The sequence below is a fragment of the Taudactylus pleione genome, unplaced genomic scaffold (genome assembly GCF_031769625.1).
Source record: "Taudactylus pleione unplaced genomic scaffold, aTauple2 ptg000296l, whole genome shotgun sequence".
Taxonomy (NCBI): Eukaryota; Metazoa; Chordata; class Amphibia; order Anura; family Myobatrachidae; genus Taudactylus; species Taudactylus pleione.
The window spans coordinates 7544670-7569841 of NW_028284698.1; the positions used below are offsets into that span (position 1 = coordinate 7544670).

The 25172-nt window shown below is 41.5% G+C and overlaps 1 protein-coding gene across 1 annotated transcript; it reads right to left on the bottom strand.

The window, feature by feature from the left end:
* Positions 1-255: 255 nt before the first annotated feature.
* LOC148511694 (putative defense protein 3) lies at positions 256-23622 on the bottom strand. Its single transcript, XM_088482908.1, has 5 exons — positions 23348-23622; positions 18351-18463; positions 15690-15805; positions 978-1042; positions 256-406 (listed from the first exon to the last, which is right to left on the bottom strand). The coding sequence occupies exons 1-5, from the start codon at positions 23544-23546 to the stop codon at positions 312-314; spliced, it is 588 nt and encodes a 195-aa protein (XP_088339034.1). The 5' UTR covers positions 23547-23622; the 3' UTR covers positions 256-311.
* Positions 23623-25172: the final 1550 nt, after the last annotated feature.

Consider the following 25172-nt stretch of genomic DNA (forward strand, 5'->3'; position numbering starts at 1 on the left):
ACCCCTCTGTGGCATAGTGGTTTTTCTCTTTCTTTTGGAAGGGGATAAGGCCACACCTCTCGGTTTTGGCCACGTTTTGCCAGAACAAAGTTGGTAACCCTAAAGGTAGAAGGCAGCTTTACAGAAGGACACAGACCAATTAAAACCTAAACAAATGTATTTGTCTTGTAATCTCACATGTTTAAAACTGTAAAGGAGTACTCTCAGATTCCAATATAACTTTTTATTAATTGGACATGTGTGCAAGAGACCCACTCTTCTTCAGATCAATTGTGCAATGATGGGATATATTGTGTATAGAAGATTTACCATTAAATTACCAGTAATAGCACAAAGTGAACACATATAAGTAAGTACACAACAGCTTGCTGCCTCATTGCATTGCTACTGCACACTGCTGCTGAATCTGTTAATAAGAAAACAATAGTGTTAGATAAAAAGCACATATACAGTTACATATTAGTTTCTCCATGCTTTAGAGTAATGGCTACTGTGACATTACATTATATAACTACCTGACAAAAATCTGCATTGTAGAATTTAGACATACAGTAGGCAACCTGTGGCTTGCCAGCTATTTGAGGAATTACAAACCCCAGAATGCTTTTCCGATGATGAAATGAATTAAGTTCAGGTGTGAAGCTTTCAGTGTACCTCTGTCTGATAATATATATAGGGCTTGGGTGATATTTAGGATAATAGGTCTTATCATTTGCACTGAATAACCTGCAACCTATCAGCAATTAAATTTGTTTATGTCTATGACAATGAAAGTAAGCACCTGCATCTGTTGGGTTAATATGGTTTAGAGCATATTTTGCACTTATGTGCAATTTTAGTAAATGAGCCCTAATATCTGCCCGGTATAATGATATCTTAATAAAATATAATGGAGAATGGAAATGCTGCCTCCTGTATATATATTTGATTACATGCTTCTGTAATAATCTACTTTCTTGGTTTACAATGTCACTCACCTTTATATATAACAGCGGAGCGGATTCCAAGCCAGTATACATCATGAGACTCTGCTACTGTTGCTCTGATGAAATATAAACATATACTATTTACCATATCCACCATTTAATATAATACATTTTGCATCAATGTTATGCTCTATTTATATGCATGCACTGAAAAGCTCAGCTCATTGATGTGACAGAATAGAGTATATAGGTACTTATATATACAAGTATATATATATAAGTACAAGGGATGTGCACTGTGATATATTAATAAACTATCCCCACTATAACAAAATCCCCATTTAGATCAGGGTCCTCTTTCAGGTTCAGCTGGGACCCCAAGAACTAATGCACCATTGTTTTATTATTAACATTTACTATATAGTGCCAGTATATTCCATTGAGCTTTATAATTGGAACAAAACAGAAATAAAACAAGATGGGGTAATAACAGACAAAGAGGTTCAAGTTATCATGCATGATGGCAACACTGACCTTTTTTTTTTATATAAATTCCTTATTTTTAAAGACAAAGACAAATTTTTATAACAAAAAATCAGCACAAAGCACAGGAAAAAACACAATAATACAGATCCATATTAAACATTTAAAAAAAATGGATATGGGCTCTATTCAGTAAACAAATTTATACTTAATGCAGAAACGAGTGTTTTCCCCATGCTTTTGATTATTCCTGCTATTCACCAAACGGTTAACAGACAAGATAATGCAATTATCTTCTCCATTAATACCCAGCTCGTACGGTATTGCACAGTAGAGAGCAAGCAATTGCTCTCTAAAGCTCTTTAACGTTTTTCTGCTATTCATCAAGCATTAAAACGTAAAAAATGAGTGTAATTACACATATGCGTGTGTGTGTGTGTGTGTAACTATATATATATATATATATATATATATCTCTTTCCAGAACTTCTTTATTTGTCGTCGTCCCCACACACACTCCGCTGTGGAAACTCTATATGGGAAACAGAGGCGTAAGTTTAAGGCAGATGTGGAAAAAATGCTGCAAAGTAAGTATGCTTTCAAAAATAGAAGTGTTGATAGTTTATTTTTATCAATTAACAAAATGCTAGATAAATTAACAGAAGAAAAATCTAAATCAATATTTGGTGTGACCACCATTTGCCTTCAAAACAGCATCAATTCTTCTAGGTACACTTGCACACAGTTTTTGAAGGAACTCTGCAAGGAGGTTGTCCCAAACATCTTGGAGAACTAACCACAGATCTTCTGTGGATGTAGGCTTACTCAAATCCTTCTGTCTCTTCATGGAATCCCAGACAAACTCAATGATGTTGAGATCAGGGCTCTGTGGAGGCCATATAATCACTTCCAGGACTCCTTGTACTTCTTTACCCTGAATATAGTTCTTAGTGACATGGGCTGTATGTTTGGTATCGTTGTCCTGCTGAAGAATAAATTTGGAGCCAATCAGACGCTTCCCTGATGGTATTGAATGATGAGTAAGTACCTGCCTGTATGTCTCAGCATTGAGGATATCATTAAGCCTGGCCAAATCTCCAACTCCATTTGCTGAAATGTAGCTCCAAACTTGCAAGGAACCTCCACCACTTCACTGTTGCCTGCAGACACTCATTATTGTACCACTCTCGGGCCCTTCGGTGAACAAACTGCCTTTTGTTACACTCATCAGTCCAGAGCACCTGCTGCCATTTTTCTGCACCCCAGTTGCTATGTTTTCATGCATAGTCGCTTGGCCTTGTTTCCACATTGCATTTTTGGCTGCAATTCTTCCATGAAGACCATTTCTGGCCAGACTTCTCTAAACAGTAGATGGGTGTACCTGGGTCCCACTGTTTTTTACCAGTTCTGAGCTGATGGCATTGCTGGAAGTAAGCATGTCTTTAATCTGATGCACTAAGTTTCCTTGGCTGACCACTGCGTCTACGGTCCTCAATGTTGCCCGTTTCTTTGTGTTACATCAAAAGAGCACACTTTGAAACCACAGTCTGCTTTGAAATCTTTGCCTGGGAGATACCTTGCTGATGCAGTATAACTACCTTGTGTCCTGTTAATGTGCTCAGTCTTGCCATGGTGTATGACCTCTGATATGAAACTGTCTTCCACAACCTCACCTTTTTAGCAGAGTTTTGCAGTTCGGCACCCAGTTTTAAGCCTCCTATACAGCTGTTTCTGTTTCAGTGAATGACTGTGTTTCATCCAACATATGAAAATTCTGATCATTATCACCAGTTTGTTGATTGGTTAATCATACTAAACCTGACCATAACCCTACAAAATCCCTGACTGTGTGCAAGTGTAGCTAGAAAAATTGATGCTGTTTTGAAGGCAAAGGGTGGTTACACCAAATATTGATTTGATTTAGAAATCTCTTCTTTTCAGAGCCGTAACTAGACATTTTGATGCCCTTTGTGAGAGAGAGCATAGGTGCCCCCGCCACCCCCGAAAAATAAAAAGGCTGATATGATTTAGGATATTGCTCTCCCCACTTCCACCCTGTATCTCTCAGATCATGCAGCTGTCACCAGCCTAGTAAATTAAATTATCTTTACTCTGGCAAGGATACTGGATCATTAGCATACTTCATCCTTGGAAAAATTAATTATAAAGTCTTTGTATGTATGTGTATATGAGGTAAGTCTATTCAATTACGAGACTGATTAAATAACTCATCTTTATTTATTGGTATTACAAATGTAATGTTTGTCCCCTTCGATATACTTCCCGTTTGCACGAATACATCGCTGTAGTCTTGTTTTCCACTGTGGAAGGCATGGAGCAAATCAATTTCTGTTAGTTGTTTCAACATATCTGCCGTTTTCTTCTTTACAGCATCAACTGATTCAAAATGTGTCCCTTTAAGCACTGATTTAACTTTTGGGAAAAGATAAAAGTCGCAAGGTGCTAAATCGGCCGAATATGGAGGATGTTCAATTGTAGTAATGTGATTGTCGGTCACAAACTGCTTCACAGAAAGTGCTGTGTGGGCAGGTGCATTGTCCTGGTGAAGAATGAAACCATTTTCCACAGTTGCGGCCGTTTCTTTCTGACTCTCTCAGCTTCTTCAAAACTTCCTTATAATAATGCTGGTTAACTGTTGTGCCTTCTGGAACCCATTCTTGCAAATTTATACCCTTGATATCAGAAAATGTTACTAGCATTTTTTCAGCACTCTACAGAAAATACAACCAAATTAAATGGCAACTCACAATCAACTAAACGTTATAGAGTGTTGCTGCTTGTCATGCAGGTTCAGACAAGTTCAAGGTTACTACGGATGCAGTTAGAACCGGTTCTGACTGCTTTGTTTACTATGTAGAAACACAGTCTCATTATTTTATAGACATACCTCGTCTGTATGTATATATATATATATATATATGTATATATATATATATATATATATATATATGTATGTATATATATATATAGACATCGACACAAAATTATATATATATATATATATATATATATATATATATACACACAGTATATATATATATGTATATATATAATTTTGTCTGTAATTTTTAACTCTCCGTCCCCCCCCAGGCTCTTTACTGTATATTAATATGAATATAACAGTGGGGACAAACACTGACTCCCCATTGACACACACCTGCTGCTGGACACGACTCCGGGTCTTGCAGTAAATGGGGACCTGCTGGTGCTGGATGTTGTCGGGGGACCTGTCACAGTGACCACCTGCATTGCAGCATTCACTACTGGATGCTCTACTGCAAAGTGTGCACTGTGCACCTGACCCAACAGCTCCAAGTCCTCACTCACCCTAGGAACTGTAGGAGAAGAGACATCATGACACACCTGCCTAAAGCAGGCCACACACATAGCGATTTTTTTTTTACCCGATTAGGCCAATTTTGACGAATCGTGACAATAAATCATGAAAAATATGCCCAAATCGTGAGTTTCCACTCACGATCACTATAAAGCAAGTTCCCCCTGTTCACCTTTGGTTTGGGAAGCCCACAAATTGGTTATACGCGGACGTATAATTAGCTATGCCTCCTATAGGAATAAGACTAAAAAACGTCAACTTGCTCATTTGACTGAAGAAGTTCAAAAGTTAGAAACCTCCCACAAAAACAATCCTTCTCACCTTTATAAAAAACTTACATCAGCTAAAAATGATCTTAACGCCCTTCTGGCGGAAAAAAATGAGAAATCCCTCCGCTGGCTTAATCAGCGTTTCTTTGAAAAAAGTAATAAGGCGGACGTCCTACTAGCCAATAGATTAAAAACCCGGAAAGCTGAATCTGCCATTCAAGCCCTTAGAGATGACAACGGGGAATCTCAATATGACCCAGTTGCCATAAACACTATTTTTAAAACTTATTATAGCCACCTATATAATCTCTCAGGATCGGCCAGTCCAGATCCCAATCTTGACCCTCAAACTGTAGATTACTTATTCTCATGTGATCTCCCCTGTGTTGACCCACGAATGTCGGAAACACTTGGACATCCTATTACAGAGGAGGAAACTTGTAATGCCCTGAAAATACAAAAACCATCTAAAGCACCTGGCCCGACGGATTCCCAATATCCTACTACAAAACGTTCCAAGCTTCTTTAATCCCACATCTTACTGAGATGTTCAACCAGTTTTTAAATGGTGAAACTTTTCACCCCTCTACCACCAGAGCTACCATCACTGTAATTCCCAAACTAGGTAAGGATCCGCTCCTCACCTCAAATTACAGACCTATTTCATTACGTGCAGATTTAAAAATCTTCGCAAAGATCCTGGCAAACAGGCTTAATCCCCTTCTACTCAACCTTATCCATCCGGACCAGGTGGGCTTTGTCCCGTCCAGGCAGGCACTTGATAATACCAGACGAACAGTGGACATTATTCACTATATAAATAACCATCAACTTCCTTCTCTTGTGCTTGCTCTGGGCGTGGAGAAAGCCTTTGATAGGGTTTCCTGGTCATTTATGATGCATACACTTACTACTTTTGGCCTCGGGGGTAAAATTCTACAAGCTGTTAAATCCCTTTACTTTAACCCAACTGCATCTGTTCTCGCTGGGGGGATACTTTCGGATTCTTTTTCTATAACCAATGGCACCCGCCAAGGCTGCCCGTTATCGCCCCTTATTTTTGCATTGATTATAGAACCAATGGCTAGGAGAATACGACATTTCAGGTGTAACTATTGGAAACTCAAAATACACTCTCTCTTTATTTGCTGATGCTATTCTTCTTACTTTGACTAAACCACTCACTTCTCTACCAAACTTATTTCGCGAACTGTCCCTATATGGAGATATGTCGGACTACAAAGTCAATCCAAATAAATCTGAAGCTCTCCCTATTCATCTCCCGGGTGAACTGAAACGACTACTGCAATTGAATTTTAATTTCCATTGGAGAACAGACTCTTTGCAATATCTTGGGGTTAATATTACTAAAACATATGATCGCCTATATAAAGCGAACTACCCTCCCTTGTTTAAAACAATTGAACAGGATATTCTACAATGGAAAACTTATTTTATTTCATGGATCGGGCGTATTAATGCAATAAAGATGAATGTTCTACCAAAATTGCTCTATTTGTTTCAGACTCTACCTGTGGCGATACCAACCCAAACACTCAATCAACTCCAATCTTCATATTGTAAATTTATATGGAACTATGAAAGACCCCGTATACGCCAGGATATCTTAGCCAGACGATCCTCAGACGGAGGTCTAGGTTTGCCTCTTCTACTACGCTACTATAAAGCATCTCATTTGAGTCAGATGGTAGCCTGGCATGCTCCTAGTTTTACTAAACAATGGGTTGACCTCGAGAATGATTTAGTGGGTTTTGATTCACTCTCACATTTGCCTTGGATACCTTGCAAATACAGACCGCGTACCGTCCTCTCCATACCAACGGTAGCTCTGACACTTCATATGGGATAATCTCAATAAAAAAACTCTCTCTTTCCACCTACCTGTCTCCTCAGACCCCCATATGGAATAACCCTTCCTTCCCACCAGGCCTCTCGCCTACCATGGCATCTGCCTGGTCCAGGGCGGGTGTTAACCGCCTATGTCACATTATAAGTCAATTCGCCCCTCAATCGTTTCATGATATTCAGGAAAAACACGGCATCCCCAACTCATTATACTACCAATACCTGCAAATTCGCCACTTTATCACCTCTTTATTTTCTACTACCTCACCTCGAAATCCTTCTCCTGTAGAAAGACACTGCATTCACCATTCTACTGACAAGTACTATATCTTTCCTTTACCATTCTATATTGGCACCGGAATCCCCTTTACCCTTGACACACGAACTCGCATGGGAAGCAGATTTAGGATACCCACTGGGCGATGACACCTGGGAAACAATACATCTCACCATTTCTAAATGCTCTATTAGTGTGGCAATCAAAGAAAACTCATATAAAGTTCTCCAGATGGTATTTAGTCCCAGAACGCCTACATCATATGTATCCCAACACCTCTAACCTGTGTTGGAGGCAATGTGGTCATGTTGGCACATTTTTTCATATTTGATGGTCATGCCCAAAGATAATCTGATTCTGGAGTATGGTTCGCTCACTCATATCATCGGCTGTTACCCTACCTTTCTCTCTTTCCCCCGCTAACATTTTACTCTGTGTCCCGGTTGATCAGATTTCCAAAGACGATAACAAACTAATTCTCCACATCTCCTGTGCAGCCAAATACCAATTGGCACGTAACTGGAAAAAAAATAGTACTCCAACTGAATCAGAACTTTTAAATAGGATTGGGTTTGTATCTAAAATGGAGTATACTACCAGTCTATTGCATAAATTTCATTCAATATGGTCTCCCTGGTACTCTTCCCAAGCCATTCCTTTTCCAGGTCTTTCATGAATCACATCCCCTGTTTCTGCTCCCGATGTTTTCATTTATCATTTTACATCGTGCAGTTCCGACTCGCTTACAAACTCACCCTTATTAATTTCTATACTTTTCCTTCACCCCAAATATTCTTTGACTGAACTTATACTTCTTACCACATCTTATCAATGTTCCTATGAATACTTAAGATAACATTTTTTCAATTACAAATCAGTTGAAGAATTTTTTCTATTATGATGTCACTGGTGTATTTTCTATATATGACTTTATACATTGTTATTGGATAATGTATCAATTATGACACTGATCTGTATTGTTGTTTACCTCTAATAATTCTAATAAACGATTTAAAAAAAAAAAAAAAATTACAACAACATCAATACATATCTAAAATTAGTTTTTGTTGTTGTGATACATTTGTTTATGATGTTTGAATATACCACCATAAACAAATGTATGTCAACAACATAAACAAATACATTGCAACAACAAAAATAAAACCCATTACAATACTTATAAAAACACATTACATTTCTGTAAAATAAACATATTACAATACAATAAAAATACATTAAAATCATGAAAAAAAACATATTACAATACATACAAAAACACATTACATTCCTATAATAAAATTGAAAAATACAAATAAACATATTAAAAACCTTAAAAAATTATATTTATTTTTTTAAATATGGAAAACTGTAGAAATAAACATTGAAAATGTACAAAACAATTCACAATTGTAGATTAACAAAATGTCATTATTTTTTCTTCCTAGCAACGTCTATGGATAGTGAACGGGAGTTTGTGACAGGATTCCTAGAGATCCTCCAGTCAAAGGAGTGTCTAGGGCAGATATCCTGTCGACAGTACTACAACAAGTCGCAGAAAATTGGCATCTTTGGGGGTGTTGTTGGACTACACCAAAAACTTCATTGCGGATGCTGACCTTATAACAGTATGCCACAAAATCCAGAACCTGCGCACTGTCTACATAAAGGAGAAGAAAAAGTGGATGATTCAAAAAGGTCCGGAGCTAGCACCAACGACGTGTACCAGCCAACACTGTGGTACTATCACCTCATAAACTTCATCAGCAAACAGAAGCCACAACGCCAGTCAGTTGTCCTGATGGCCGAGCGAGAGGGAAAAAGAGGAGGCGGCAGAAGTGAGTGGACCATCCGTGGAAATTTTGGTAAGTAGAGACAGTTCATAAACCCAAACCTTTTATTGTTTTTGTAGCTCAATCCCAATTGTCCACTATACTCATTTATCTCACATACAGTCCTCCTGCCATGGCACCACACCTGGTCTGTTGAATAGGTCATATACTCCTCCCTCACTTCTTTGGCATGTGCTGTTGATGTTGTAGGAATTGGTGGTGCAGACACTGATGTAAACTGGGCAATCTCCTCCGGAGGTCCTACATCTTCTAGTCTAGCTGGGACTGGTCCTCGTTGTGTAGTTTTCCTTCACAGAAAGTTATGCAGCACACAGCATGACCCAGTCTCCACACGTAGGTTTATGGTGGTGTGAAAAATGCAGAACCGGTTGCTGAGTATTCCAAAGGCAGTTTCCACAATGCGCCATGCCCGGTATAGACGATCGTTGTAGATCCTCTTCTCTCTGGTCAGGTCCCTCTGTGCAAATGGCTTCATCACATGTTCATGTAATGCAAAAGCCTCGTCTGCAACAAAAACATAATTTAGACTGTGCTTTGTCTCGTCCAGTGACAGCAAGTGGAGGGTTTTGTTGGCGAGTCTCTGGTAGAAAGCAGTCTGTTTGAAGGACCCACCATCTGAAGCACGGCCATTCTTGCCGACATCCACAAACAAAAATTCGTAGTTGGCATTCAACACTGCCATGAGAATGATGATGAAGAAGCCTTTGTAGTTGTAGTAATATGATCCGATGTTGGCAGGTGGGTTGATGCGGATGTGTTTTCCATCGATGGCTCCTCCGCAGTTAGGGAAATTCCAACATTGTTCAAATTCTTCAGCGATGCTCTTCCACTCTTCCACGGTGTTAGGAAACTGGAAAAAAAGAAAAATATGTGTTAAAACATGACTATAATATTGCTTTTCTTTTTTTTTTTTTCTATATAGACTCCCACCCAAGAGTCTGATTTGTCCTCTACGCCGGACCAAAGTTTGCTCGGGGAAAGCGAGGTGGAAAACTTGACCTCAATACCAACACCTATTCTACCAGGACCATCATCTTCTTCGGTGCCACCCCAAAAAAAAAACAGGCAAGAAAGCAGCAGCACACAGAACAGGAGGACTTGTTTCTCCAAAAAGCTGAAAGCATCCTTCAGAAAGTGCCGGATGATATTGACGATTTTACTGCACATATTAATAGTCGCATGAGAAAGATGGATGAGGTCACTAAGAAAAATTTCCACAGGCTTGACTATGAGCTTCTAATTAGGTCACTCAACAGCAATTTACACGACTCCACCTACATTGCAGACCCACTGCTTTATTCGCCTGCCCCAACTGCCTATGTCAGCCCCCACAGCCCAGTTGGAGATTACTCCCCCACCCAGCACCCCAACCACAAGCCAGACCATTTATAATGATCTGCTGGTGTCAGAGGAAGATTTGCCGTGTTACTCTTAATTTTTAGTTTTTTTCTTCTTCTTGCCTGTACTATCACCAAATTTTATCACTCCCAATAGGTGCTGGCTGTATGCTATACAGCGGTGATGACACTAATTGGACAAGGTCACTACACACATGGAGCAAGTACAGATTGCTGGAAGCCGGGGCCACAATCTGTACTTGTGCCATGTGTGTATTGGCCTGTTCAATCTGGCATCTCACCCACCGTACAACATACAGCAGGTTACCTACAGTATTGGGATTGATCAAATTTGGTGATAATGCTGTTATGTACAATTTATATACATGTTATATATAAAAAAATAAGTAATAATAATGTTATTGCCTACAGTTCAGTGCACAGTCTGGTTTATGCAGCCTAATTGGCTGTCTTATAATAAAGAGTTTAAATAAAAACCACAGAAAAATTGTTATTGACACAGTGCAGAGCAGTGTTATTGCCACAGTGCCTGTCAGTTTTTAGAGTAAGTTAAAAAAAAATTACAAAAAAAATGTTATTGTCTACTATGTAGTGTTGTTGCCACACAAATGTTAATGACTGCTATGCAGCACAGTCTTGTTAATGCTGCCGTATTGGCTGTCACAGTTATGATAAAGAGTTAAATTTAAAAAAAAACAAAGAAAAAAAACAAAACTTTTTTTCTTTGACAAGAAACAAATGTGTAATGTGTTTTTTTTTTCCTTACCTTGCAATACTGGTACTGCAGCACTTTAATGATAGCCTTGCAGGTCTCTGGGATGATGATGCCCAAGGACTGAGGTGAGATGAGTGTCCCAAACTTCAGGTCTTCAAATGACCTTCCTGTAGCCAGGAAGGTCATTTGAACCTTCCTGGCTACCTCAGGGTAGCCACCAGCCTCTCTTCAGCAGAGATTGCCCTCCGCCACCTTGTGTCTTGCCTCCGGATGTGGGGGGTCACCAGATGCAGCAACTCCTGGAAGGTGGTGTCATCCATGCGCAGGTAGTTGCGGTAGTCGTCCGGGTTGTTCTCCTTGATCTCTATCAGCAGGGACATGTGAGAGTGAGTATGCCTTTGCTGCAGTCACTCCTTGGTCCAGCATGTTCTTCTCCTCCTTCGCTGGGCCCTCGCCTGGATCACCTTGACCCCAGATTGGGCGACCAACACTCTATACCAATAGGATTCCATCAGCACAGAATTCAGGAACAGGATAGAATGCAGTTGCACACACTTGCAGGTAGAAGGCACTTTGTAAAAGGCAAGCCAAATACAAAGAGCACAGTAGCAATGTACAGGTTTCAGCAGGTATATACATATACACCTAGCCTCACTAGTAGCAGAGCAGAATGTGCACATGGTTAAAATGGTGCCTGCTTTTTATACCCCCTGGCTAGCCCCTCCCATTGTTATTATTATTTAAATTTCCCACCAATCATGAAGAGCCTCTTCTGTTGTTTTGGGAAACTCACGATTTTCCTGAAGAATCTCACGATGCGTATGATCTGATAGATCGTGAGATTGGACATCAAATTGGCAGCTTTTTTTACCTAATCGTGCTCACGACTGACGGGGAGCTCCCGGGGAGAGTTCAGGGGAAATCTTACATGATGTCGGATCATGAGCACATCGCTATGTTAAAAGTTTTGCATATATTATATTTATATATATATATATATACTTCATAGGACAATGTGTTCACACAACCGTTGTCTGTGAGAAGTTTTTCCTGAATAGCATAGAAAATCATAGAGAAAAAAAAAATTTGTGTCGATGTTGTCGGCAGGGGCGGATTGGCAGTTACTTTCTGCGGGGAAAATCCCAGTGGGCCGATTGGTTGTGGGGCCGCTTTTCCATTGAGGCCCCGCCCCCTTATCCCCGTCACCCGCGGCCGCTGGGTCCTTACACAGACTTACTATTTTTTTTACAGGCACCCGGGCCGGCTGACTATCAGCTCTGCCTCCGCCTTGCCACGCCTGAGCCTCTCTCGTGAGGCCAGTGCGGCCTATTTAAACCCCGTCCAGCATGCCTTTGGCGTCACATGCCGCGGAGGAGTGAAGAAGAAAAGAAGTGGAGCGGCCTGCGGCTGACAGCGGCGGAGGTAAGTTGCGGCGCCGGCGGGAATGGGAGGCCGCCCAGGCAGTCTGTCTCCTCTCTACTCTTCCCTCCCCAGGCTGTGAAGTGTCAAGTTTAATTTCATGGCCTGGGGAGAGGGCAGAGCGGAGTGGAGACATTCTGGCTAGCTGCAGTGCAGGACATTGGGGCTAGGTCCATCAGGAGAGACTCGGGATGTCTGGGATGGGGGCCCTTCTAAGGGGGAGAGGTCGGAGATGATCTGTCTAAGGGGAAAGGGGGATGTTGTGTCTAAGGGGGAGGGGGTGAGGGGAGATGATCTGTCTAAGGGGAAAGGGGGATGATGTGCCTAAGGGGGAGGGGGTGAGGTGAGATGATCTGTCTAAGACAGATCATCTCCTCTCACCACCTCCCCCTTAGACAGATCATCTCCCCTCACCCCCTCCCCCTAAGGGGGAGGTGGTGAGAGGAGATGATCTGTCTAAGGGGGAGGGGTTGAGGGGAGATGATCTGTCTAAGGGGGAGGGGAGATGATGTGTCTAAGGGTGAGGGGGTGAGGGGAGATGATCTGTCTAAGGGGGAAGGGATATGATGTGTCTAAGGGTAAGGGGGTGAGGGGAGATGATCTGTCTAAGGGTGAGGAGGTGAGGGGAGATGATGTGTCTAAGGGGGAGGTGGTGAGGGGAGATGATGTGTCTAAGGGGGAGGGGAGATGATGTGTCTAAGGGGGAGGGGAGAGGGGAGATGATCTGTCTAAGGGGGAGGGGAGATGATGTGTCTAAGGGTGAGGGGGTGAGGGGAGATGATCTGTCTAAGGGTGAGGAGGTGAGGGGAGATGATCTAAGTGTCTAAGGGTGAGGGAGTGAGGGGAGATGATCTGTCTAAGTGTCAAAGGTGGAGGGGATGAGGGGAGATGATCTGTCTAAGGGGGAGGGGGTGAGGGGAGATGATCTAAGTGTCAAAGGGGGAGGGGGTGAGGGGAGATGATGTGTCTAAGGGGCAAGGGAGATGATGTGTCTAAGGGGGAGGGGGTCAGGGGAGATGATGTGTCTAAGGGGGAGGGGTTGAGGGGAGATCTGCTGAACTGGGGGAGATGGACTTTCTGTGGGGGAGGGGGGTCTGCTATACTGAGATGATCTGTCTGTGAGGTGGGCTCATTTTGTTCTAAGGAGATATGATATTTCTGTGGGGGAGGGGGGATGCTATACTGAGATGATCTGTTCTAAGGGGAGATGATATTTCTGTGGGGAGGGGTCTGCTATACTAGGTGGAGATGATCTATCTATGGGGAGGGGCTCTGCTACACTAGGGGTGCGGGAGATGATGATCTGTGGGGAGGGGGGTTTTCTGTGCTAAGGGGAGATGACCTGTGTGTGAGGAAGAAGGGCTATTCTGTGCTAGGGCAGGAAGACGCCACTGAGGAGACACAGGATGATGGCGCCTGGGAGACGCAGGAGGATGGCACTGTGGGGAGACACAGGCGGATTGTGACAGAGAGAATTGGGGGTGGCACTGGAGAGGCGCAGGGGGATAGCGCTGAAGAAACACGTAAGGGGATAGGCTGGAGACACACCAAGGTGATCATACTGGACACACACAGAGGACATTAGGACCACTGGTACTATTAGAAGAAAACACTGGGGCACAGTAATCTTCAGTAAGATAACAATTCTAATGAAACCATATTCTCATGCAAATGGTACCAAATGAGCAAATATATTATATTAATATTAAATTGTTCAATATAGGAAACTCCCATTTTGTCCTGCCCCAAAACATCTGTTTATCTGGTTAAACCTCTGTTGCATGATAATGACAATGGCTTTATTGCTACACAAACAGGCGGCTTCCTCGACCATGTGATCTCAGCATGAATAGTGATCACCGACTCAAGAAACTGCCTGTCCAAGAAGGATCAATTTCTTCAGAGGTTCCCCGCTGCAGAGACATCATAAAGGTAAGAAAATACTTCTTCACCTACTCGCTGTGCTTATTCACTAAAGAGAGGGATTGGGGGCATCTCCTGGAGCTGTGGGAATGACCCTAGCATGAAATAATGGGGGGAGTGGCTTGTGGGCATGACATTTCTCATTAGACCACACCCCTTGTAATTAGGCCACACCCACATTTCCGGCACATAGGGCCTCTTCCACATTTTTTTCCAGGGCCACTTTAAATTCCCAATCCGCCCCTGGTGGTCGGTAAAACATTGGAATAGAGCCCAATGTGTGCGGCTATCTTGCTAACGCACTAACATACACCAGTGTAAGATGTAAGTTGTCTTACCCAGTTTGATCTTCCATGTGTGTTATACTCATCTTAAGGGCTGGGCTACCTGAACATTTTGACCTGTATTTGGTAGTATGTATGTTCAGTGCTGTCCACCTGTGATAGTGTATCACTACTCATCACACCATGGCCCTGATTCAGAGCCGGACGCTCTGACCAGAGCGCTCGCTCTGAATCAGGGCCCACCTCCATAAATATGGAGCGTCCTCCTGGACACTCGTATAGCTGTGGGTCACCACCCACAGCATATACGAGCGTGCAGGATGATGGTCGCGATGGTCTTGACCATCGAGCCCATCGCCACTGCGAGCAGAAGCCTGCGGTTGAGTTTCTCAACCGCATGGCCAGGAGTGATTTTGGTTCTATCAGAGCCAAAATCACTCCCACTGACATCACTAGTGATGTCAGTGGGGCCGGCTTCTGACGGTAGGCGTTCCCTTGGGAACGCCTCCGTCTGGCAGGCACGCCCCCGGCACGCCCACCAAAGGGGGCGTGCTGTCAATCAACATCGACAGCACGCCCCCTTTGATCAGACACTACGAGCGAAGGAAAGTCCTTCGCTCGTCGCGTCTCGCACATGCGCACGACGGAGCTCCCTCCGTCGTGCGCATGCACAGTGCAGACCATCGACCCACTTGCGAGCGGACAGCCGCTCGCGAGTGGGTCTGAATCAGGGCCCATGTTCCAACAGTCCTGGGGAAATGCTGTACGGAAGGAAACTTTGGAACGTATATAAGGGTAGCATTTTTAATTTGCTTACACGGTGCATGCACATTTATTTATCCAATCACCATTCGTAATCTTAAGTGTTACCCTATGGTTGATCAAAAATGACAGTCATTAGATTATAGTGGTTTTACAGATCTCCTGAACCTCCATTTGGGTGTACACTACTCTTACTTACATGAAATATAGAACAGTCGTGCAACTTGAATTTGGAGGCATCCATATGTACGTTGTAGACTGGTCCTTAAAATTAGTGTTGGAGTGTGTTATTGCACCAACAGGGTTATCTGGGCACTGCAATTGCATAAGATATAAACAGTCACATAACTTCCATCTATATTTATCTTTTTTTTGCAATCAGCAAATTAATTACTCAGGTTTGGTAATAAAGGCGTGCTACAGTATGTTATGGTCAGATTACTCACTGATAACCGGGTTACAACCGTTAGCTGGTAGAGAATATAGTGACATTTTCATTTATCAATAACAAAACTTTGTTACTCAGTAGAAAAGTAATAATGACAATCACTTACCTAGAAGTACCACTCCATAGATTTTGTATAAGATTTTAAACCCACTGTGTACAATCCTTGACCCCCTTTCTCTTACAGATAAAAGAGTCATTATTTAAAATGGTTAGTAGCAGATGGATAGTTAATGCATAAAAAAAATTCAAAATAAGAAAATTGTGCTTACCAACCTAGGTTTGGGTATGCAGGGATGGGAATAGCTGTGTGTACCTGCTGTCACTGCTGATGGGCAGCCACCAGCACTGGGTTTATCTATCACATCCAGCAGGAGAGGTAGAAAGATTTGGGTAAGATGGGAGAAGGTGTAATGCAAGTGGACAGTGAGTTGTGGAAGCAGATGGACTAGGGGAGCAGTGGCAAACGCAGGATTTTTACAGGGGGGTTTCCAAATGCTTGATTTTAGAGTGAGTGTGGCCAGTGAAGAGGGCATAATTAGAACTTATGCAGGTTTTATATGCGTCATATAAAGTGTATTGTGTGTCATAATTCCAGCATATACAGGACCAGCGATCACAGTAAACCATTCAATGCGGCAGTAGGGCCATCCTGCCTGTTTTTATTCCACATGTGGGCACCATCCAGAGAATGGGAGCAAGCTTGGGAGTCTGGGGGAGCAGCAGAAGAACCTAGCACTGCCCCGGCCGTATATGTACAAATTGGACTCCTTATGCACTGCATAGTGTATTATTATACAGTATTAATAATTAACCCTATTGATGGTCTATAGCAGTGCACGCCTAACAACAGTGCATGTTTTCCAGATCTCCTAGTAGGTGCACAGGTGTATTTATTACTGGGTGGCACATGTTAAAATATCCACATGTGGTGCTAATTATTTCATTTGTGACACTCAGTAGAACATTTAGCACTAGTAAAATTCTATATTACTATTTCTATTGTGGTCATGGTGTGGGCTGGGGAGTGGTTTCCAGTCAACCGGAACCCCCCCCCCACTGCGTTGGTCTATGCAGGGCCGGTGCTACCATCAGGTGCCCTTAGGCAGCTGCCTAAGGGCACCGCTGAGTACACAAAGAAAAAAAATGAATGGCATAATTCATGGCTGAGTGACATATAATGAATTAGTGGCACAGCTGTGTGGCATATTATGAATTTGCAGCAGTGTTATGAGGTACATTATGATTTTGGTGCTTTGCTGTGTGTTATATTCTATATGATATATTATGAAATTTTAACACTGCTGTGTGGCATGTTATTTAACTGGGAAGACTGATGCATGGCATATTATGAATTGCAGGGAGTAGGGGCGGTTGGTAAAATGTTGCCTAGGGCGCCCGGCAACCTTGCACCAGCCCTGGGCCTATGGGGATGATGGAATCCATACACACAATAGGAGGTACGGTGAGGCACACATGAGTGACATAGAGACAGGTACACATATAGAATAGAGACAGATTAACACAAAGGTGGTAACAGACACAGGTGGTAGGAATGGAATGGGACAGGCAGAGGAGAAATGGGGACCCTACTACTACTGAAGTTCTGCAGGGAGCACAGAAGTCTGTGGAAGAAGCTGAGGGAGGAGGAGAATGAAGGGGAAGTGTAGGAGGGGGTGGAAAAAAATAAGCACACACTAAGTAATGCAGCCTGTGTAAATGGGGCCTGTGCTGCCACTTTAAGGCTACAGGTAGTAGTGAGTCTTTAAAAATACCAACCCAAATCATATTTGTTTAGGGACCAGACCGCCCATTGCACCTCTGAGTACGTTCTGGGGCACACAGCTTGGGAAACACTGTTTTAGGGGTAAATTTACTAAAGTGAGAGTTTTTAGAAGTGAGTTTTAAAAGAGATGTTGCCCATAGCAACCAGTCAGATTCTAGCTGTTATCTTCTAGAAGGTGCTAGTTAAATGTTAAGTAGAATCTGGTTGGTTGCTATGGGCAACATCTCTTTTAAAACTCACTTCTAAAAACTCTCACTTTAGTAAATTTACCCCTTAGGGTGAGTAGTTGCTTCTCATGCTCCTCCTTGGTTATATGTCACTGCTGGATAGCCAACCATTCTACTATGCTCCCAAATGAATGCATTGTGGGATTGTCACACATAAATAACAGTGATAGGAGGACTCGGAAGATTATAAGGAAAGAGTATGGTATTGTAATAAATTATGTACTCTGTACACAGATTGAGTTTTCACAAAAATGTGTACATTTATTGTCATGCATTAAACAGTATGTATTTACATTAGTCAAATGAACACTTAAATACAATTGGGATAACATACTCACATTTAATGGTGTTGAAGTTGCAGTATAATTTGTTTAGATTGATGGTAATAAAAAATTGTTTTACCTGTAATATCTTGGTGTTATTTGGGTGTTCCAGCCATTGTCCAAGCAGTGTGGTTTGTGCAAAAGTCCGACTTTCCAGCAAGAGCCCTCTGTATGGAGGCCCCAGAATCTGAACTGCAAACACAGCAACCATTGGATAAATAAAAGGACCACAATTCTGGTTCCTTAAATGAAACAATCTTCCAATCTCTCGCACAAGAACTTATTTTTAAACATTTCAATAACACTTTGAAAGCAGTAATCTCTTCTTTACCCAAACATAAAGTAATGGCTACCTAGACTGATTTCCTACATTGAATGGATGACCTAACACGTTAGTTTTTTTTTATTTCACCCTTTTTAAGGTGTCTGGTATTCAAATAAATTAGTATCTATACATCAAATAACAAAATCATATAGTGCTTGAAAATTAAAACAATTCTACCTGATTACCTAGACAATGCCAAATGCATTGGTACATATGTATGTGATATTTGAGTAACCCAGGACTATCTTTGGAACTCTTATTTTGGATTTTATTTGAATTGATTCTCATAGCAAGGGAATCTTCTATTTAGTATACCTTTTGCTGAGGACTACAGATAAAAATTCTTGAATTGTTTTAGTGTATGAGCAATTTATGAATTTTTGAGTAAAGCTATTTAATATTGCATAGTATGTTGGATTTCTTGGAACCTGGCATTTACAGTATATGTATATCAGAATAAGGCTGATTTCTTCTTTTTATTGGATACGCTCCCTTATATTAGTACTTATTACTCTAATACACAGGTTCTCAAACTCGGTCCTCAGGACCCCAAACAGTGCATGTTTTGCAGGTCTCCTCACATAATTACTAGTGAAATAGTCAGCTGCACCTATTGTATTGTATTGTATTTATTGTTGTCATCAGCAAAACAAGTTTGACAGACGAAATTACATTGCACTTTTTTAAAACAGTGAATAGCAATCCATGGTAAAGGTTATCACAAACAATTTCACAAAAATAATAAAATTAAAATTAACTAAAGAGATACAATCATAGCATTCAACATGCGCACAGCAGATGGAAGAAAACTAACCCTCAAGCGACTCGTACGTGCCCGAAGTACTCTAAACCGCTTTAAAGATGGGAGCTTATCAAAAAATTCATGAAATGGATGGCTTGGATCCGATATGATACCTTTGGTTCTCTTTAGAACCCTAAGCCCATAAACATCATGAATAGTTGGCAACTGCACGCCAATGATTTTGCTGGCGGTCCTAACAACCCGTTCCAGTGCACTTCTTTCACTCGCTGTGCAGTTGCCATACCAGATAATGATACCAAACGTCAGAATGCTCTCAATTGAGCATCTGTAAAAGTTTAGCATAGTTACTTTGCTAACTCCCGAGGCCCTCAAACGTCTTAGGAAAAACAAACGCTGTTGCGCCTTTTTAATTAGGGACAGTGTATTTAAAGACCATGTCAAATCTGCCGCAACCTGGATACCCAGAAATGTAAAAGACTCAACTATATCAACATCCTGGTTGTTAATAGACACTGGCAATTTCTGCTCTAAACATCTCCTACGAAAATCAATTACCAGTTCTTTTGTCTTGTCACCATTTAGGAGCAAGTGATTATCACCACTCCAAGAAACCAAATTTTTGATCTCTTTCCTATAATGGGACTCATCATTCCTGCTAATTAACCCAACGACTGCAATATCATCAGCAAATTTGATGATTTTCACAGAATCAGAAGTCGACACGCAGTCGTGGGTAAATAGCGAGTATAATAGGGGGCTGAGAACACAACCCTGGGGAACACCAGTCTTAATCAACACTTCCCCCGACACATCACCTCCAATTCTAACTACTTGTGGTCTATCAGTTAAAAAGTTTAAAACCCAGTTACAAATAGACCCACTTAACCCCAAGTCAAACAACTTAGATGTTAGTGAGATGGGAATAACCGTATTAAAAGCAGAACTAAAATCAACAAAGAGTATCCGAACATAAGAATCCCTCACTTCCAAATGAGCTAAAATAGAGTGAAGTGCTGTAAGTACCGCATCATCAGTGCAACGATTTTTCCTATATGCAAACTGAAAAGGATCAAAATCTACTGGGAAAAAAGATTGAATATGTCCTAATACCAGCCTTTCAAAGCATTTCATTATCAATGAAGTTAGTGCAATTGGGCGATAATCATTAAGGCATTTTACTACCCCCTTTTTTGGAACTGGAACAATATTTGCCTTCTTAAAACATCTCGGCACTACACCTGTAGATCTTTTAAAATGTGTCAGTGAGTAATGAATACACCTGTGCATCTGCTGGGTGACCTGCAAAAAGTGAACTGTGTGGGGTCCTGAGGACCGAGTTTGAGAACCACTGCTCTAATAATTAACCTAAAGGTGGGGGGAGCGTGGGACAAAGCACACACTGGGAAACAGATGGGGGGGGAGAGCAGCCAGAACGAACACCGAGAAACAGATGTGGGTAATGGGACACAGCAGCAGGGGGAGGAGAGATGGGGGAACAGAGCGCACACCGCGGACCCTGGGGAAAGAATGCACGATGAGGAGAGATAATACAAAGGTTAGCGGGGGGCCACAGACAATGGCAGCTGTGAGGTGGGGGCTGCAACTGTGGGCAGGGTGGGCACAGACACCAGCGTCTGCAGGAAAATCCATAGGGACATGGCAGGTGTAAGGGGAAAAGTATCACTTTTACGAAAAGCTCACTCCACAAAAAGAGCAGCTTTTCGGAAGTGATACATTTGTTAGGGAGGCATGATGAATGCCTCCAAACAGTTTTTAAAACTTGAAGTGAGTTTAAAACATAATTATCACAAGTGCTATGGAATAATTAGACTTAAGATAGACAGGAGCCTATTCATCAATACTAAATTAAAGTTTTTAAGGACATTTTCCTTATTTACCGTTATTTTAGTATTCATGAAGACACTTAACACAGGAGATATCATTGATATCTCCTGGTTAAATTCACCTGCGTTAATTTCCACACTCACCATACATTAGTATGGGGATATGAGAATTAAGCTATTCATCAAATTCCAAAAATTATGTATTTTTGGAATTTGATGGAGTTACTATACGCCACTGTCAGGTGGCGTATAGCAGGTTACACTTACCAGGTTACACTTAGCTGCTAATATATAGTCTTTGCACAGGCAAAAGAAAAGAAAATTCCCTTTGTGGGGCACTCTTTGTTATGAAAATATGATATGGTTATAAATTTATGACGTAGCTTTTATTAAATACTTGCTTAAAAATATTGCGTGATATACAAAATATATGTGTGCATGGTAGGTGCCAATGGTAATGGTTCTGTAATAGATCAAATAGATGAACTACAATTTACAAGGCGAAAATATAAAAATTAAGAAGTATTGACCTTGAAATAATAAGGTACTTCCTATTTGTTCCGGTTACAAAATTGTAGCTCTTTAATGGTTGAAGTCAGAGGAAATAACAGTACATATGTGCAAACAAGGGGAAAAGAGAATATTAATAATCATAAACAAGCTCTAATGTAAGTTACTGATAGGTGCAATAAAAGGGTTGAAAATATTAATGCTATAACAAATGTCCCTTAATTGAGTTAGTGAAAAACCAAATAAAATAAACAAAAGAATAAAGAAGGAAAAAGGACAAATGCAAAAGTATGTAGTTTGCATTTGTCCTTTTTCCTTTATTCTTTTGTGGCAACCACAAAAAGGGAAATGTGCAATAATATTATTAATTGAATACCACCCTTACCTATCAGTATTAATTTTGGTTAATTTTGCTCCTTATTGCTGCTATTATTAGGAAATATGCAATTTTGTTTGTTACTGTGACATGATTTGGTTTTTCACTACCTCAATTAAGGGACATGTGTTATAACATTAATATTTTCAACCGTTTTATTGCACCTAACTTCCTAATTTTTATATTTTCGCCCTTAATTGTGGTTCAATTACTGAACCATTGCCATTGGCTCCTTAAGAGACTTTGTATAGCAGAAGTGTGATAATGAAGTTATTATCTACAAAGTGCCCTTCTCAGTGTCGGAGATACTCTCCTGTTTTCACCATGGTCCCAACCTCAATTGTATCCCATCAGTATAATATAAGAAAAGGGAAAAAATACAGCTCTTATTGTGACCTTGGTTAAATCTTTATAATATGTAATTACTAAGTATACTTATACAAAATAAAAAATATAAAAGCAATGATGTGGAAGGTGAGCATAATACTGCCTGCTACTGCCATACTCTAATGGTGCATACACACGGTCAGATTGTCCTTCAGATTTGTACAATAACGATTTTAAAAATCGTTCATATCTGAAAGAAAATCTGACATGTGTCTCTACAACGATGAACGATGCGCATTCCCGTTTGTCAGATAACGATATCTGACATCTGATGTGTTTGCAGTCAGATTTTGTAGATATTAATTTTAATACTGTCAAAAAACGTTCGTAGTTCATGAAATCGTGGGTAAAATCATTCGTCGTTTATTGTTCATCGTTCATCTGACAGATCTGAACGTGTGTATGAACCATTAGACCTGTGTGATCTCTCCACAAAGGAAAAAAGAGGGGCTGGCCTGCACATCCTAATATTAAACATGATAATAGGTGCTACCATGCTGGGACCTGTAGTTCTACAGCAGAAAAGAAGGGGGGAGAAGCATAGCGTGGACTGGGTACATATGTAGAAGCTACATTAGTGTCTAATTTGTATAGACATTAGATAGAAATTAATCTATCATAACTATTGGTTTTATTTTTTGACATGGAAATTTGGAATGCCAATAAGCTTAATTACTAAGATATTTTTACAATATTTAATTAGAATGTAAGCTCTTCTGTACAGGGCAATTTTACTTCTATATATCTTCACCTTATTGCTTAAAGTACTTGTATATGTCCCTGTAATGTTTTGCATATTTCTGTAGCTTACCTTACTATTTATGTAAAGCATTGCATACACATTGGGGCTATAGAATTTAAATAGACTAACCTTGTATGGGTTTTCCAGTATGGTAGGAACTGGCATTGATCTTGATGATATAGGGTGCAGGTTTTGGCTGTGGAAAGATTCCTGTATGAACCGGCATCATTGTCTGGCAAGCAGATATCGGTGCTCCTGTTGGATATGAGATCGATACTGCACTTAAGGTCATCAGAAGCAGCAGTAAGGACAGATTACACTGAGGCATTTTGTGGTATGATGTGTCTGCACTATTGTCTGCCTCAGACAGCAGAAGACAGGGTAGTCCTTGATACTATTCTCAAACACACTCTGAGCCTTTACAATAAATTCTACTGTAAATTCCAATTCACAGATAGTTGCTTTGATAAAACAGGGCTTGCGACTGGTTTATATAATCTATTATATTCTGTGAAATCAATTTTTTTTGTTACGCTATAAATATATGAAGCGTAAATAAATAGATACAGTTTGCTCACAAGAAAACATCTTTTGTAAGCAAAGAACCAGCAAACTCATAGCTGTCATGCACACCCATAGGCAGAGTTACTGGCATAACTGGAGCTTTCTGTAACCCAGAGCAGCGGAAGGTGGGGGGTCCCTCAGGCTGATTACACTTCCTTACATGACAGCTTTTGGTATTACTATTAGTATTGTACTTTTGTGCAGTGGTGGCAGCGGGATCTCTTATATGCCAAGCGGCGGTGGCACAGGAAAGATTGGGGACTGTATTTGAATATGTAGTACCTACAGCTGAGGACACTCATCCTATATGCCGGATGCCGTAGGAGAAAGACACGTGGTAACAGATTGCAGCTGCTTTGTGCTGTGTCAGTGTGACTTAAAGTCACGCTGCATGGCCACACAGCAGCACGCAGGCAAAGGCTGAGAATGGAGTGTCTATGCTATGCAGCAGCAGCAACACCACCACCACCACCACAGCCTTTCCCTACCCTCGTAGGATGGACGGGCCCCTGGCTACCATGAAGGTGGGATTTGGATAACATGCCGGGGGCAGGAGATTGGGGAGACACAGGAGGCTGGAGTGACAGAGGGCAGGAGGCTGGATTGATGGGGCAGGAGGCTGGAGTAATGGGTCACGAGGCTGGAGAGAAATGGAGCATTAGGCTGGAGAGACATAGGGCAGTAGGTTGGAGAGACACAAGGCGCATTAGACTGGAGATATACAGGGGACAGGAGGCTGGAGAGACACAGGGGACAGGCGGCTAAAGTGATGGGGAAGGAGGCTGGAAAGACATGAGGCAGGAGGCTGAGAGACACTGGGGGCATGAAACTGGAAAGACACGCGGCAGGAGGCTGGAGAGAAACAGGGGGCAGGAGGCTGGAAAGACATGGTGTACGAGTCTGTTTGAACCTCTGTTGTATGATGATGACATTGGTTATATTTCTACACAAATAGGTATCTTTTGGACCTTGTGATCTCCTACATAAATAGTGACTATCAACTAAAAACACTGTCTGCCCCGGGAAGATCAATTTCTTCAGAGGTTCCCCTTTACAGAGAAACCACCATATAAGTAAGGTGTATTTTATTTAGTACAAAAGACAGTATAGACTCTTTACCCACTTCTGGGCTTGTTGGAGTGGACCAGCAAGGGCACGGAGGCAGTTGATAACAGCTCCGGTTCGCCAAGCATAGTAGTTTTTCTCTTTCTTTTGGAAGGGGATGTGGCCACACCTCCCGGTTTTGGCCCTGTTTTGCCAGAACAAAGGTGGCAACGCTAATGGTAGATGGCAGAAGTGTACAGTTGAGGCTAGTTGTCACGACTGGCTGTGTGGACTCCCCTACTGAGGGGATGAAAGCGGAGGTCCCGGGGTGAGGAAGGAACCGGAG